The 15,109-nt window shown below is 38.4% G+C and overlaps 1 protein-coding gene across 1 annotated transcript; it reads right to left on the reverse strand.

Annotated features, from left to right (window-relative positions):
• Nucleotides 1-8,074: 8,074 nt before the first annotated feature.
• Nucleotides 8,075-10,517, reverse strand: LOC149018359 (transcription factor TCP23-like). Its single transcript, XM_089152642.1, has 2 exons — nucleotides 8,618-10,517; nucleotides 8,075-8,440 (listed from the first exon to the last, which is right to left on the reverse strand). Exon 1 carries the CDS (start codon nucleotides 10,135-10,137, stop codon nucleotides 8,647-8,649), a length of 1,491 nt encoding a protein of 496 aa, XP_089008768.1. The 5' UTR covers nucleotides 10,138-10,517; the 3' UTR covers nucleotides 8,075-8,440; nucleotides 8,618-8,646.
• Nucleotides 10,518-15,109: the final 4,592 nt, after the last annotated feature.

Below are 15,109 nucleotides of genomic sequence, written 5' to 3' on the forward strand. Positions count from 1 at the left end.
AATAAAGGAAAGATGTAATTAAATAGAGGGTGACGATCATTGGAGGGCATGGCTTGATCAGCAAGCTAGACGTTCCTCTTCCCTAAGAAACTTTCACAGCTATATATAGTCCTACTGAATAAGGAGGTCAGGTCCTTTATGACACTGATGTGACAACAAGCACACCTTTTGGTAGACAAAATGGTAGGATACGGTACTCGAATATGTGGCGGGTGAATGAGAAGCTTCCTAGCTATCCATGGGCATTTAATGAAACTCAGTGTATCATGCATTCATGCATTTAAGAATGAGTTCAACAGAACTTAGTGAGGTCAACTCAACAACATATCATGTATTCATCCACAAATTCCCACATCACACATCTATGATTAATAATGACAATATGTATAATGATGATAGTATAATTAATGAGTGAATATGATGTTATGTTTATAACTCTATCATGAAGTCTCTATGGTAGACATACATTAAGTTAGACATCAATCTCCTCTGGGTGGTCTTAATCACTCTCTCTCACGGCACTCAAGCACGTCTGCTGGGTTCTCCACGATAGTTGGGTAAAATCACACTAGTCCGTGGCTAGAGATATAAGTCACCACTCTCTCATATCACCATTTGGCATAAGATCTGGCATGTGTCAAGGACAACTCTAGGTACAATGCATAGTCATACGGTCTTGTACTACACATAGTTCGGATATCTTCCCTTATGCCTAATGCCTTGTTGATTCAATATCCTTCTCTACCTAGGAATGGTATCCTCAATGGAAAGGCATCTGTTGGATCTCATTCCTTGACCCAATAATTATCCACATATAATAGCTAGAATGCTCTGCATGTCCTCTCACGGGTTAGTTACCGGTCTTGAGCTCCCATGAGCCCATTATCTATTATATGCAACCCTATCATTCTATGATAGCAGTGGGCCTATTTTGTGCTCACATGACCCAGCCATTGACATCACGGGTTAACTAGCTTCAATACCCCTACCATAAGGGTAGTAGTACTCATGTGGTTATCTAATCAAATGCTTCTAGACACCTAACATTCATGAGCTTAGGTTTAAGTGCACATATACATAAGGTCATTGGGGTAATGGGAGAATCTCACAACCCTAGTTGGTATATAAGTATAAGAGGACATAGTCCTAAAATCAAGATCACACATTCACACCATTCTCACTTACAACAATTTATGAAATTTGAAATAGAAACAAGTACACACAATCATTACCTTCCATTCATGCAAAGTGATACACAATTTACAAGAGATTATAAGATATCGAAATCTTGAACACATCATTCATACAAGACATGGTTGAGTGTATTCCCCACCTTTTCAAGCTTATAACTCTCCCCAAGTTCCAAAAGTAATTCACCAAAAAGAGAGTGCAATTGACCTAAAGTAACCTTAGAAACAATAGAAACTTAATGAGCAATAATCGAGAATTGTTCATAATCAAAGGGGCTAAAACACCCACCCAAAATATAGGGCAGGGAGGTTGGGCCATACAGGGCCGGTTGGATGGTCCTAGTCGACCACCCAGTATAGGGATTTTTATTCGCGACAGAGCGGATATCCATCTGCTCAGTCATTACAATGTGACACGTGGCTTTGTATAAATAAATGGCTAAGATTTGTTTGATCATTTAATAAGTTTCAATTATTATAATTATGCATCCTGAGAATTTTTAAATTTACAAAATAATCCTACTACATCTATCACCACCGACGCCACCCATCGGACTGCTTCACCGTCAATTTTTATCACCGTTTATTCGAGCTTTTGACAAGTGAATCAGAGATTTGCCAATGCCATGGATGAACCGATTCCTTCTTCAGCTGTACTCATGGCACCTTTGCACATATCAACGAAATGCTGATGGGTTACTATTATCTGAAAGTTTGCAATGGTGGGAAAGGTGAAGAGAACTACAGTAATAATTTTGAAAAAGGATCAAAGGGGGGAAAGGAGTGCTTCTGCTTTAGAAAAGATGAATCTGAGAGTTCATCAATAAATATAGAGCAATATGATCTTGTTCCGTTGGATAACTAGGTGGGTTTCGATCTGGATGAGCCATCAATGGTTCAAGAATCGCCGTCATTGTCTTCTTTAAAAATTATGCCAATTCAAGATGGTGCCTTGATGAGCTCGTCAAGATCACGGAATGCAGAGAGACCAATGGACAGCTTGTTTTGCCTATTTTCTATAAAGTTAATCAGGAAGATTTAAAGAATCAAACTGGGAGTTATGGTGTGGCTTTTGAGGGTCACAACGTGCATTTTGCAAATGATATGAAGAAGGTGCAGAAATGGAGAGAAGTTCTTGCTGAATCTGCAAGTTTCTCGGGGTTTAGGTCACAAGATTTCTTTCGAGTATTTCTCCTTTTCCATCTCATATTGAAATCCAAGTACAAAATTTGTGCTTTTGTTTATCTAATCTGAAGAAAACTCTGCATTTCGTTGCTCTGTGCTTCAAAGGCGCCATGAGTTCAGGAATCAGTTCATCCACGGCATTGACGGATCTCTGATTCGATTATCGAAGGTGAAGCAGTCGGTGGGTTAGGATTATTTTGTAAATTTAGAAATTCTTAAGGATGCATGATTGTAATATTTGAAACTTATTAAATAATCAAATAAATCTCAGCCATTCATTTATATAAGGACACATGTCATTTTCTAATGACTGGGCGGATGGATATCCGCTCTGCCTCGAATAAAAATTCCTAGTATAGGGTTCCGGCCAAAAACCCTAAATTCGCCTCTAGTTAGATCTCCGCTTGAAACAAAACTTTGGGGTCTTCAATTTGACGGTAATAGGGTCCCCAAACTACCTTTTAAACACTCCAATTGGTTCTCAAATAAAAACTCTCGAAATTGGCTCTCACAAATGTCCGCAGGCGTCACAGAAAGGTTCGAATAAGTTTCAAATGCAAAGGATTGCATGAACCAATTCTTACAAAGGTTGGGAAGCATTGATGGGACAATAAGAAACATTCAATGAATCCCACCAATGAGAAACAACACGTTCAATCCAAGAGATCCTACCTTAATTACATTGAAGAGAGATTACAATGGTTATTGCGAATCCTTACCTTATCGCACGATTTCCTTTCGTTCTTGCTTTTTGACACCACCCAACAAGTGAAGAAACTTCTAAATCATGAGCTCCCTTTCTCCCCCCACTTTCTCAACCTCATTCTAAAAATGCATTTGTGGTGTTAGAGAATCATAAAATAGTGTTTAAAACTCGAAATTCTGAATCTGCCCCAAAATTAGGCAGGGGTGGTTGGTCCAGTCGATCAACTGCCTCGGACCAACCGGTCCTATATCTCCTTCATGAGAAGGCTGAATGCGACGGGCTTCTAAGGGTAGAAAGGTCATTTCAAGGGATGATCATTGGTATAGTTTATCTCGAATTTCGAGTCCTCTAGCATCGGTTTACGAACATGCCAAAACCTCATTTTTATGCCTTCACTATTGATCTTCTCTCTTCTTTTGAAATCCCTTAGAGTGATTGAGTCTTTATCTACTTCCATAGGTTTGATTTCCGAACACCCGAGCTCCACTCGTATCGTCCAAAGTTGTCGCTTACTTGTACTATGGGTCGCGGTCCTGGAACTAATGGGTTAAAGGGTTAGAAATCTGGGGGATTTCACAGTTTTAGTGATTTATTGTTTCGACCCCCTTCCAAATGAAAGAAGAAAATGGGTGTGATTCTATTTGTCCATTTTTTTAAAGCATTGATGATTGCATTCTTGACCTACTTCATAAGTGCCACATGAATGATAGGATTCAATCATATGGAATATTTTAATCCGAGGGTTAAGATAAATCTACTAATTGCCCTAGGATTAGAATATTTATATGTGGCTAAATCCTATCATTCATTGGGATATTTCTCTAAGGGGAGGAGCCAAATCCCCCTATCACCCATCATGTCTTACCTTTTGCTTGAAGAGAGTGATGTTATTCTTTCAATTCTACAAACTCTACCATTATCTTTGTATTTATGTCGTACTCAATTAGTATGATTCACCTCTACTCGAGATTACCCCGAGGCTTCCTAACTTGATCCCAAGGTGCGAACTTTCGGTAAATGTTGCCATTTCTCCAGCTGGTAAAACTGGTGAAACAATGAAATTTGCCAAATTTTTGCCCGAAAATTTGGGGGGTTTCGGTCAAAATTCAGCCCCCAATTTGGAGGGTATTTTAGGTCATTTTTAGTCAAAATTTGTTGTGTAACCTAAGTTGCTTACCTAGTAGATTATTATGATTGTACATTCCTAACTAGTAAGAGTAAACTAGGAAACATTCAAGAATCCAATAAATATTCTACATTTTTACCGTGATTCTCCATATCACTACCCTCATTACATTATCATCACACCTTATCCTTCGAGATTCACCAATCAACATCCTCATCAGATTATCCTTCCACATCATCTTTCCATATCTTCCAAGATCCTCCAATCACTACCCACATCACGTAATTATCCTTTCAATTCACATTTTTTGTCTTGTATTATTTTATAATATTATGTAAATCATTATGATTGTACATTCCTAATTAGTAGGAGTAGATTAGAAAGCATTCAAGAATGCAAGAAAATAAGAATAAAAAACTCCATAAAAACTTGAATAATCACACTGAAATTCAATTATAAATGGCAATATTGGTCGATTTTTAGCCAATATTTAAAAATATTGTTTTGGTCCACATTTCGTTTTGCCACCTAGCGATACGGCGAATGCCGAAATTTCTGACCATGCTTGATCCCCACTAAGGTGTTATCCGAAAGTAATCGCCATTGCATGATGTGACTTGACATACATTTCTCTTGTCATTACTGATGTGACTTGGTTTATCTTTCTTGCTTCTTTTCAGACTAGCACTTGTTCATTACCTCAATTCTTTTTTAACCATTTGTACCTCTTGCTAAAGCTCCAATGGTAGGTACACTCCTTATAGTTTATGTGGATCACCAATCATTTATCCTTGTATCATAACCATTGTAGTCTTTCTACCTAGGCAAAAAGTGTAAATATCATTATCATGCAAGTTTAGTACTTAGAATTAATCAATGGGAGTGCCTAACAATTAGGGGTGGGTAGTGACATGGGATGCAACATTCATGTCGGTTTGTAAAGCATTTAGCAATCCAATTGGCTTGCCAATCAACTAACCTGCTATATTGATTTTGAACAAGCTTCTTTCCCTAATTTTTCATGGGGAGAAAGGTCTCCTTTGTCATAGTTAGTTTCTAAACCTAGAGGTGGTCTTTTCTTCTTCTTCTTCCTTTTTTTTTTCCGGCACTTTCATCAGTTCTTGCAACTTCATCTCGAAAACCCAACATACCGGCTCTTTTGAGGAAAACTGGAACATGATATTGAAGAACGTAACTTTACAAACCCTTGGGGGTTGGAATGGTTGCACATCATCATCTAAATTTAATAAACATGGACTCCAGACCAACAAGGAGTGTTGAAGATATGGAAGTAGGAAGTCACAAGCCTCATTTGACTTCACTAACATTCCAAAAATGCCATTTGCACTTGTGAGAAATATGGGTTATGAATACTCAGCCATTTGAATAACAAAGAGTACATCCTTCAAACAGAATACCAATAGAAAAGATTAATAATCAATTGTGCATGACTCATTGCCTAACACCTTAACCTGTAAATTTGACCATTGTGCTAGAAATTTCGAAAAAATCATTACCTTCCTAATGAATTCAGTGCCCTACCTCAAGGTGGAGAGACATTACTAACTCTCAGACCTTGATCTAGTTTGTAATCTCTAAAGCATACAGAAAATGATACAAGATATAATAGCTTTAAAATACGCACCTAAGGTTAGGAAAAGAAAGAGAGTTGGGATCGTCTCCCCGACGGTTTTCCTACCAACAAAACACAGTAGGGCCCGCGAGTGAAATTAAAAAAAAAAATTCAAAAAGTATTTTTCATCTGTGGACCCCACTGTTTTTGTAGTCGGAAAGCCGTCGGAGAGCACTTTGTACTCCCCTAACGGGAGATGATCTCGACTCAAAGAAAGAGATCGTAGGTCCCTTTGGTACGCGATGGTATAGAAGCGTTTCGTTGTTCGTTGAGCATGTGATTGATTGCTTTTTTTGAAATTTTGGTAGAATTTTTTCATTCTTGTGAGCTTTACTTTTCTTTAGTTCAAAAAAAAACTTCACTTTTCTTGAAATGTACGGCAAGTTCGAACAGCTCAGAAAAGACACGTGTCAAGTACTGAATGGGTTTCAATAACCCAATCTACTAAATAGAGTGGTCCCAATTATTTCCTTCCTATTAATTTTTTTCGTTTGGACCACAAAATAAATTTTTTGGGTGACATCCTTCCCAATAATTTAAGAGCAAAAATTAAGTAAGAAGCCGTTATAAGTCAAACACAAGTCATCCTGGTGTAGTGTTGTTGATTTTCTTGAAGTCAGTTCGTACTTCCACAAGTGTTCACATCCTTCGCAGCCACTCAATCCTTCCATGCTCTATATGAATATGAGTGAGCGAGTGACACCTGTATTTTATTATTTTCTAACCTTAATTTGTTAAAATAAATTTTAAACTGAGTTAATTACTGGTCCATTGTAATTCAAATCAAACCAAACTAAATGTCTCTTCTTTCACTAGTCTTTCTCTCCGGTCTTTGTTCTGGTTCTGGTTCTGGTTCTGGTTCGGCAAAGTTAAACCCTCCACCAAGCGAAACATTATTCTGTTGTACAATAACAAAGGTGCAATTTTCCTTGAAAATTCACATTAACATAAATAGAGTATGACGGAAATGCCTTATTTCTAACTTCTTTTCTAACTTCTCCGTTAGTGCGTTTTCCATTTCCATCATGCTCTGTTTATTTAATGTGTGTTTTCAAGAAAATAATCCATATTTGTTGTTGTTGTAGAATTGAGTAATTCCCCTCCTTATGCAAGGTTTAACTTTGCCAAAAACCAAAACAGAGATGAAGAATACTAGTGAAAGAGGCAGATGGTTTGATTTAAGCTCTGATTCTAGTGACAATCTAATGGTTGTTAAAAATATGAAAGTATAAGTGGCCCTAATATATTGAGTGCCGACAGATTGTCGTGCTGATGTTGCACTATAAAATAAGTGAATCTCTTGGCAAAAAAGAAAAAGAATTCGAATCATCACCCCCGTCAGGGGAGCACTCATATCTCCCGGCTTTACCACCACAAATTCTGTGAGACCCACAGGTAAAAAAAAAAAAAAAAAAAAAAATCCCATCCCGTAGTAAAGCCGTTTGTGTTCTACCCTTACAGATAGCTGATCCGAACTCAAAAAAAAAAAAAAATCTGACATAGATTTATATCCTAAAAGGCGGACCATATCCCAAATTGGTCCGACTTGATTCGAAAATAGACTCAGTGAAAAAACTACAAGAAAAAGAATACCTGACATGGATTCAGATCCCAAATGGGTTCGACTTGACTCGGATTTTAACTCACTGAGAGAACTACCATTGCTTAAAACAAGGAGAAGAAAAAGCAAAAAAAAAAATCCACACACAAGCTTCAAGATTTCCACAACAGACTCAAACAAGGTGGGTATCGGGACTCCAGAAAAAAAGAAAAAAAAGAAAACCTATAAAAGTAAGTTAAAAGTGGGACAAGCATGTTTTCCTCATTTTGGAAAGAAAATGAATGATGAGAAACAAACAGATTCCTCTTTTCCTTTGCCATTGAAAGCTTAAAAACCATACAATTTGTTGAAGTCTCTCTCTGCAGACAATTTGCTACAAGCCCTGAACCCAAGGAACAGCAGTAGTAATAATAAGAAATTAACCGCCCCCAATATTTATATCAATAGGGGCGGGGAGGTGATGCAGTTGCATTTGCTGCTTCTGCAAATTGCAATTATTCCATCAACCGAAAGCCTCGTTCAGTGTGAGGATGTCCTATTCTTTATTCAGTCTCTGTCAGTCTGTCTCTTTTGTTTTGGGCCTCCTTGATATAAGAGATGAAATGGTGAAGAAAATATTTATGAGCTGAAGAAGATAATAAATAAAGATAGCAGTGGAATGGGTCTGTCTTCCTTGTTTTAAGTGTTTTTGTTTTTTCTTGAATTTTTTTTTCTTCTCATACCAAGTTAAAACAAAAGAATTATCAATACAGAAACAAATGCCCTAGCTGTACAAAGCTCCTCTCTCTCTCTATTCCTCACTCTGCACATCTGTTCCTACTCCTTTGGTCCTTTTGGACCAACCAGAAAACTTTAAATTCTCTCATAAATTAAAATGAAGACAAACAAGGAAAGCAAGCCCAGAAGGAGAAATAAATATCAAAAGCCACAGAAAATGAGAGGTGGGGATGTCTTCATGGATGATCTCTAACTCTAACACAGGAGAATCACCCCATTTGGATTTCAACAACAAAACCTTCAGTCTCTTTTCCCTGTAAGGCTGTAACCAAAGAACCACAGAAAACAAAGGGAAAAAAAAAAAAAAAGTTAATTAAAAACAAATACAGGAAAGATATGGAAGAAAAGAGCAACCATCAGAACAATAACATGATTGAATTGATTCAGTATTTTATATAATGAATATTGAAAACCAAAATGCAGCTATATTTAAGCTTACGAGAACTGTCTTTGAGTTTATGAAGCTTGTCACTGTGAACTGTTTGGATGTTCATCACCACTATCAGTAGACTGTGGCCGGTGGGTTTGAACCTGCTGCTGATGATGATCCATGCCATGTTGCTGCTCAGAACTCATACTCAATCCGGCACCTCTATTGAAAGCATTAAGAGCTGCCAACATCCCCAGGTTCGATTCTGAGATCCCCAGACCCAGATGCTGAGATGCAACCATGGACCCAAGTGGAACAGAACCAACACGTCCGCCAGGGAATTCCAGCCCAGCAGAAAAGTTTAGTGTGGGCATGAAATGCAGAGGAGCTTGAAGCGTGTTCCCTATAGCAGTAGGCATCGAAGTAGTTCTATATTGCCCTCCTGCAGTTGGGAATGTCCATAGAGGTTCTGAAGGACCTGCCACAGCTGCAGAAGCAACAGTATTGCTGCCAGATGTGGTGGTGCCGCCGCCCGTGACGGGCAGCATCCAGAATGCGCTGCCGCCGCTGGTTGGGGCAGGTCCAACAGCCCACATTGCCGTCGCCGGCAAGATATTCGATGGCCGGATCAGTCCCGCTGCTGAGACCGCACCTCCTTGTTCTTGCTGTTGTCGAGGCTTATTCGCAGAGGGCGATGTTGCATTGCCAGTGTCCTGCTGCGGTTGTGCTTCCTCTTTAAACAGATCTTCTCTGAAACGTTTTCTCAAATAGCTATCAGACGAATCTCCTCCAGAACCACCACCACCACCACCAGGCAGGGCATCATCCCCAGTCAACATATGCTGTTGTTGAGGTTGAAACCCTAGCATCTCTCCACCGGCGATGAATCTCCGACCGGCGTCACTTTCTTCGTAGTGCTGCTGATGGTGGGCGAGGGCTAATGCGTTATGGAAGGAATGAGGAACGGATTTAGAAGCTGGAAGTGAGAGGCTGGAGCCACTACTGCGTAGAGAGACATTAAGAGAAGCGATATTGGCAGGAATGGTGCCGGTGCCAGTAGCGGCGATGATGGCAGGCTCTGCTTGCTGCAAAAGCCACTCGATTGTTTCGCCGTCGGATTTATGACCTAATTCTTTCGTCAATTGAAAAACCCTAGCAGCACAGACGGCAGGCATGCGGATGCGGCGACCTCGGCCGTCGACCTTCGTGTGTCTATCTTTAGATGATCGCTTCGCGGTGGCGGTGGCGGCGGCGGTAGCAATTGAAAGCTGCTGTTGATTGTTCTCCGAAGAATCGACAAGAGCGAGAGATCGATTAGATGGATGGGTTTCGGATTTGGTGGAGATGGCAAGGGAAGCATCAACGAGTCTTGGCGGTCTAGGGCTGGCGCCGGAAGTGGTGGTTGTAGATGTGGAAGACCCAATTCCAGCAGCAGCAGCACCACCACCACCACCACTGGCAGAAGAAGCTGATGTTCTTCCTAGCGTTCCAGCTTGGATTGAGATGGAGCCCATGAATGGTCCTGACCCTGATCGACCTTCTAAAGGGGCCAACTGCAAAGAAGAAGACTGTGAGTCACTTGATTCCATTCTGGCTTCTTCAGAAACTACACCAGACACTTGTGATTATCCTTTTCGCTGCTACTTCTACTTCGATTATTAATCAAACCCATCATCTCATATTCAAGATCTCGTCACTCTCCTCAGCCACCCTACACCATGTATGAGATATTCTAGCTAGATTTGCTCTAGACACGTGCAGGTATGAACCTTGCCGGTTAAAATTTCTGTGGGGTTCTCTTCCTTCTCATTGATTCTTGTCTCTCTCTATCTCCCACTCCTCCTTCCATGCCCCTCTGAGGGAGACTGAGATAGACACAGGTGAGGATGAGAGGAAAGGGTCCTCTCTCTGTATGACTGTGTTTGAGATCAACACAGAGAGAGAAGAGAGAAGAGAGAAGAGAGAAGCCAAAAATAATTTTCTCTCTGGGTGTTTGTTGTTTATCTGGTCCATATAGTGGGGACTGAAAAAGTAGCTGTAGCCCACTCGTGGGGTCTCGTAAGGAATGTTAAAATGTGATTCTCTCAGGGGGTTACTGAGTGCATATAATAAGGAAAAGATGAACATGAAGAAACCCAGAATGTAATTTCAACATTTATGATTTACCCTTCTTAGCTACTCTTCTCTTTCATCTTTTTCCTCATCTTCCCACTGGTCCCTTTCTCTTATCTATATTTGTTGATAATGATGCTGGCCCTAATCAAGTCCAGCCACCCACCCTCCCTCTCTCTCTCTCTCTTACTGATGAGTTGGGGTGAGTGCAGTAGCAGGCCAGTAAGAGTGAATGTTGTGTGGGTGCAGATAGCTAAGCTAGCAGTAAGGTTGTGAGAAATAGAATATAAATAGACAAGAGATGGATGATGAGCAGTGGCTGAAAGAAAGCAAAAGAAGTGCAGAACAGAGTGTTGATGTTGGGTCTGTCTATAAATTTACCTATAAATAATTACCTTAACAGTGCTTCAATTCCTTTTTATCTCATTGCTTTTGTAACACCTCCAAATCCAAATCCAAATCCAAATCCAAATCCAAATCCTCCCTCCTTTCGTGGAACCCAACTCATAAAAACTCTATCTTTACTTCTTTTACAGTTTTCCACTTTTTAAAGGATCATTTCCTGGCCACCTAACTCCCAAGTCCCAACTCAATTTAATTAAAAGCGTTTCAGAGAAAGAGAGAATCCCATGCAGTTTGTCTTTTAGCTTTGAGCCTTTGGTACCTGAATTGGGTAAGGAAGAATCAGTCATCACTCATGAGAGGGATAGCCTAAGCCTAAGGATACGGTTTTAGCCAGGATTCGGTATCGTATCGCCTACTACAGGTCATATGTATTCATATCGTACCGGTATTATACTGGTTGTTTGTTGGACATAAAATAAGGGTAGGAACGTCTATGCAAATATAAAGATAATTAATCTCAAAGGAGTTGCCCATTTGGTAAGATTAACGCCTCATAATCACGAGGTTAAAAGTTCAAATTTTCTCCAGGCCTTGTCTTATATTTAAATTATATATAAAAAAAATTTGGTAGAAATATATAAAAAATTATTCGCAGAAGGAACAAACCCCAGTTGAAAAAAATAATAATAATAAGAATTTGAAGGAGAACAATTCATCCCAAGTTCCCAACACAACCACTCGTATAACATTTTTATTTTTGTTTACTTTTTTGTTTTTTATATTTTTAAATATTAAGCAAATATAGAAGACAATATTCAATATTCTTCTGCCAGTCAACTCCACCAAGTCCCACTTTTCTATAAATACTTAATTTTTTTTCTATTTTCTTTGGGACAAAAAATAGATGATTGAACTCAAAGTCTCAAACACAACTATACAAGCGAAAGAAATAAAAAAGAAAAAGAACACCATAGCTGCTGCTACAGCTTCTTCCTTTTGAAATATATGAACAGCACTACACATTCTCATAGTAAAAGGTTGCCATGGCTTATCACCATCTCTTAGATTGTCATCACAAGCTTCCTTCTGAGTCACCTCCGGGTCAAGGAAACCGAGATGCTCAAAACCCACTAAGCAAGCACCCCTCAACCTTCCCAAGAAAAAAGAAAAAAATGTAAATTACACAGTATCTACTATTTTTAGAGTACAACTATTGTCTTAAAAATTACATGACACCCACATGAGGGGAGCCATATGCAAAAGAAGCCATAGACTCATCAAAATCCGGCTCAGATTGTTACCACTTGAGGCAAAGTAGACGCGCCTCTTGTTCAAAATTTCTTTCGGTGGGACGTTTATTAGTTCGGATACAAGCAACGGAAGAAACTCTTGACTACTCATAAAGCTTGAAATGAACTTATCGCATCTAATACCTAAAGGAGAACTCAACTCAGCTAGAAATTCCGCCGGTGAACTATTCAGTCTAAAGAAGCTTCGACCAGGTGTAACCGTGGTTGTTTGAAAAAGATTGGGATCAGCCTCAGTAGAACCGTTACTCCCCAAATTTATGGAATTGTGTGTCGTTGAATTGTTCTTTGATCACCCGTGAGGGAGGCGGAGGTGGCTGAGGTGGCGGCAGCAGCAGTGGCTGTGTTGGAGGCGGTGGCGATGATGAAGAAAAAGCCTTCCGATAATTGTTCAAAGTGAATCCAATGACTATTTATTATTTATTTATTTTATAGTATCTATTTGAGTAGATTAAAATTAAAATGTTAAAAAAAATCTAAAGGACACTAGGGTATTCTCGTCACAAAGTTTATTAAACTACCAATTTATGTTAAGCTTGTCCTTATTTTATCATTTCTTGAAACTATAAGGGAGCCATATGCAAAAGAAAACTTAAAGTGAACTAAAAGTGACCAACCTCCTCCTCCTCCTGTTTTGGTTCATATAGACAAGAAGTTGTTATTCTACTCACCATTGCAAAGACCAACAGAAATACAAATATAAAGTTAATTGAAATGGGATTTTCGATTTAACTGGGGGCTGAATGGTGAAAAAGCAAAAGTACAAAAGTCATGATCTTTCAGAAAATGGATTTCTATTAAAGAGGAGAGCATAATCGAATGGATCTCTCAATTTGGGACCCAATTCGGGATTTTCCTTGAGATGTATAAGAAATAATTGAAATATATAAAAGAAAAGAAAAACAAATTTTTATCACCCCTTATGACTCTATTTACTAAAATTTCCCTACTCTAACTTCGAAATCTGATCCTGAACAATCCAAACTCACAGCTCTCTTTATCCTTGATGTTTTTAAATACCCAAGTTATTCCCTTTATTTTTTTTACCTATTCGGTTTCTCTTTTTCGAGTTGAGTCGGTTCACATTTTTAATTCACACTTATTACTTGAACCACCGAACTATCATGAATTTTCTCAAATATTGAAATGAAGCCATGACTGTTCACTGCTAAAACTCAAGTAAACCTTCATAGTATGGCTTGTAGGCGATGCTTTTATCTCTCAAGGTGGCTAATTCATCCATTTGCTCAAAAAAGAATGGTGAAAAAGCAAGAAGTCTAATGTTTGGATACAAAAACCATATGACTAGTTAGCAATCTTTTTCCTGTGTAATGAATACGTGTTCTCCATGTGGAGGTTCACTCGGATTGCAAGGAATTAATCAAGTTTGTTGTGAATGAGTCCACTCCTTCACCATATATTCTCCATGTTCTTCAAGATATAAGATATATATAGCTTCAAAATTTTTGCATTTCAGTGCAAGACACATTTCTAGGAAATCCAATGTAATTGCAGATATCCTATCAAGGAACACATTCAACCTAACAAACAGGGTAGAATGACCTATTTCCAGTCAGTGGTTATTAGAGCTATGCTCGGCCACTTTTCAGGTTTCTGAATAAAGTACTATTTACCAAAAAAAATATGTAATAAATAGGTGTTAAAGGATAAAACCTAGGTGCAAAAATAAATATAGGTACATGCATCACTAGATAGCCTCCCTAGGTATGCTAACTCTCTGAAATTTTTGTTGCTTTATTTTATACTATAATATTTGTATTTGGGTATCTATTGACACACCACAAATCCTTAGTTATCTTTATTGGTGGGAATAAATCCTTAATAAAGTTTTGTGTGTGAGGTATACAAAACGATTAGGTCAGTTTAGGTTGCTGATAATATATTAAATAGGTCTTTTATTTGACCTTATTAGTTAATTAATGACAAAATAAATAAATAAATAAATTTTAATTTATGATCGAAAATTAGGGAAATGATTGACTCTATTTGCATCTTTACCAACAAATGATGACAGATTAGGTGGGAAACATCGGATTCAGAATGCAATCTTCAGGAGGAATAAAAATCTACGATAAGATCGAAGGTTTCATAAAGAATTAAGAAAAAATGGAGGTGGAAATTTGCTTTATTGGTTGTAGAAGATCCTTAATTAAACAATAAACGATTTGAGCCAGTAGACTAGAAAGTAGAAACCAACTTAATTCGTAACAATATTTATTGAAGTAAGAGACTAATTGGTGGAGTCTTGAATATAAATGGGGCCTTATTGTACTACAGCAAGGTGAATAATAGAAGGATTTAAGTCGAAATGATGAGGTTGCAGAGCAACAATGGTGACAGGTGAGTTTGCAAGATGATGAAGAAGAAGACAAGGAAAATGGCAAAGACAACTAATAAAAGCCATAGATATCGCTCCAAGCATAATGAATTCTCATTTGAATTTTGAAGATGATTCTTGGCAATGTTCTTTAAATAGTGGTTGCTGAAATGTTTTCTACCAAAAAAGCTGTCTTATGCTGCTCTTCTCCCATGAATTCTATGGGAGTGTTTCACTTGACATGATGGAAGTTTTTGTTCTATTGGGTTTTTAAGTTCCTCTGTATCTCTTTTTATTATGTTTGGAAAGCTAGAAATGAAATTCATTTGACAGGAAACAAATTATGCCTCATGTATAAGACTCTTCACTCCATTAGGTCTTGGTTATGTGAGATGGGAATCAATCCACTATTGTGTGTTCCAAACTTAATGATTCTTCCCCTTGTGAGGTATCTCTCAG

The sequence above is a fragment of the Hakea prostrata genome, chromosome 4 (assembly GCF_041222555.1).
Source record: "Hakea prostrata isolate BN-2017 chromosome 4, UWA_Hpros_2, whole genome shotgun sequence".
NCBI lineage: Eukaryota > Viridiplantae > Streptophyta > Magnoliopsida > Proteales > Proteaceae > Hakea > Hakea prostrata.

Coding starts and splice junctions, on each gene's coding strand:
- LOC149018359 (XM_089152642.1), bottom strand. CDS start 10,137: ATGGAATCAAGTGACTCACAGTCTTCTTCTTTGCAGTTGGCCCCTTTA.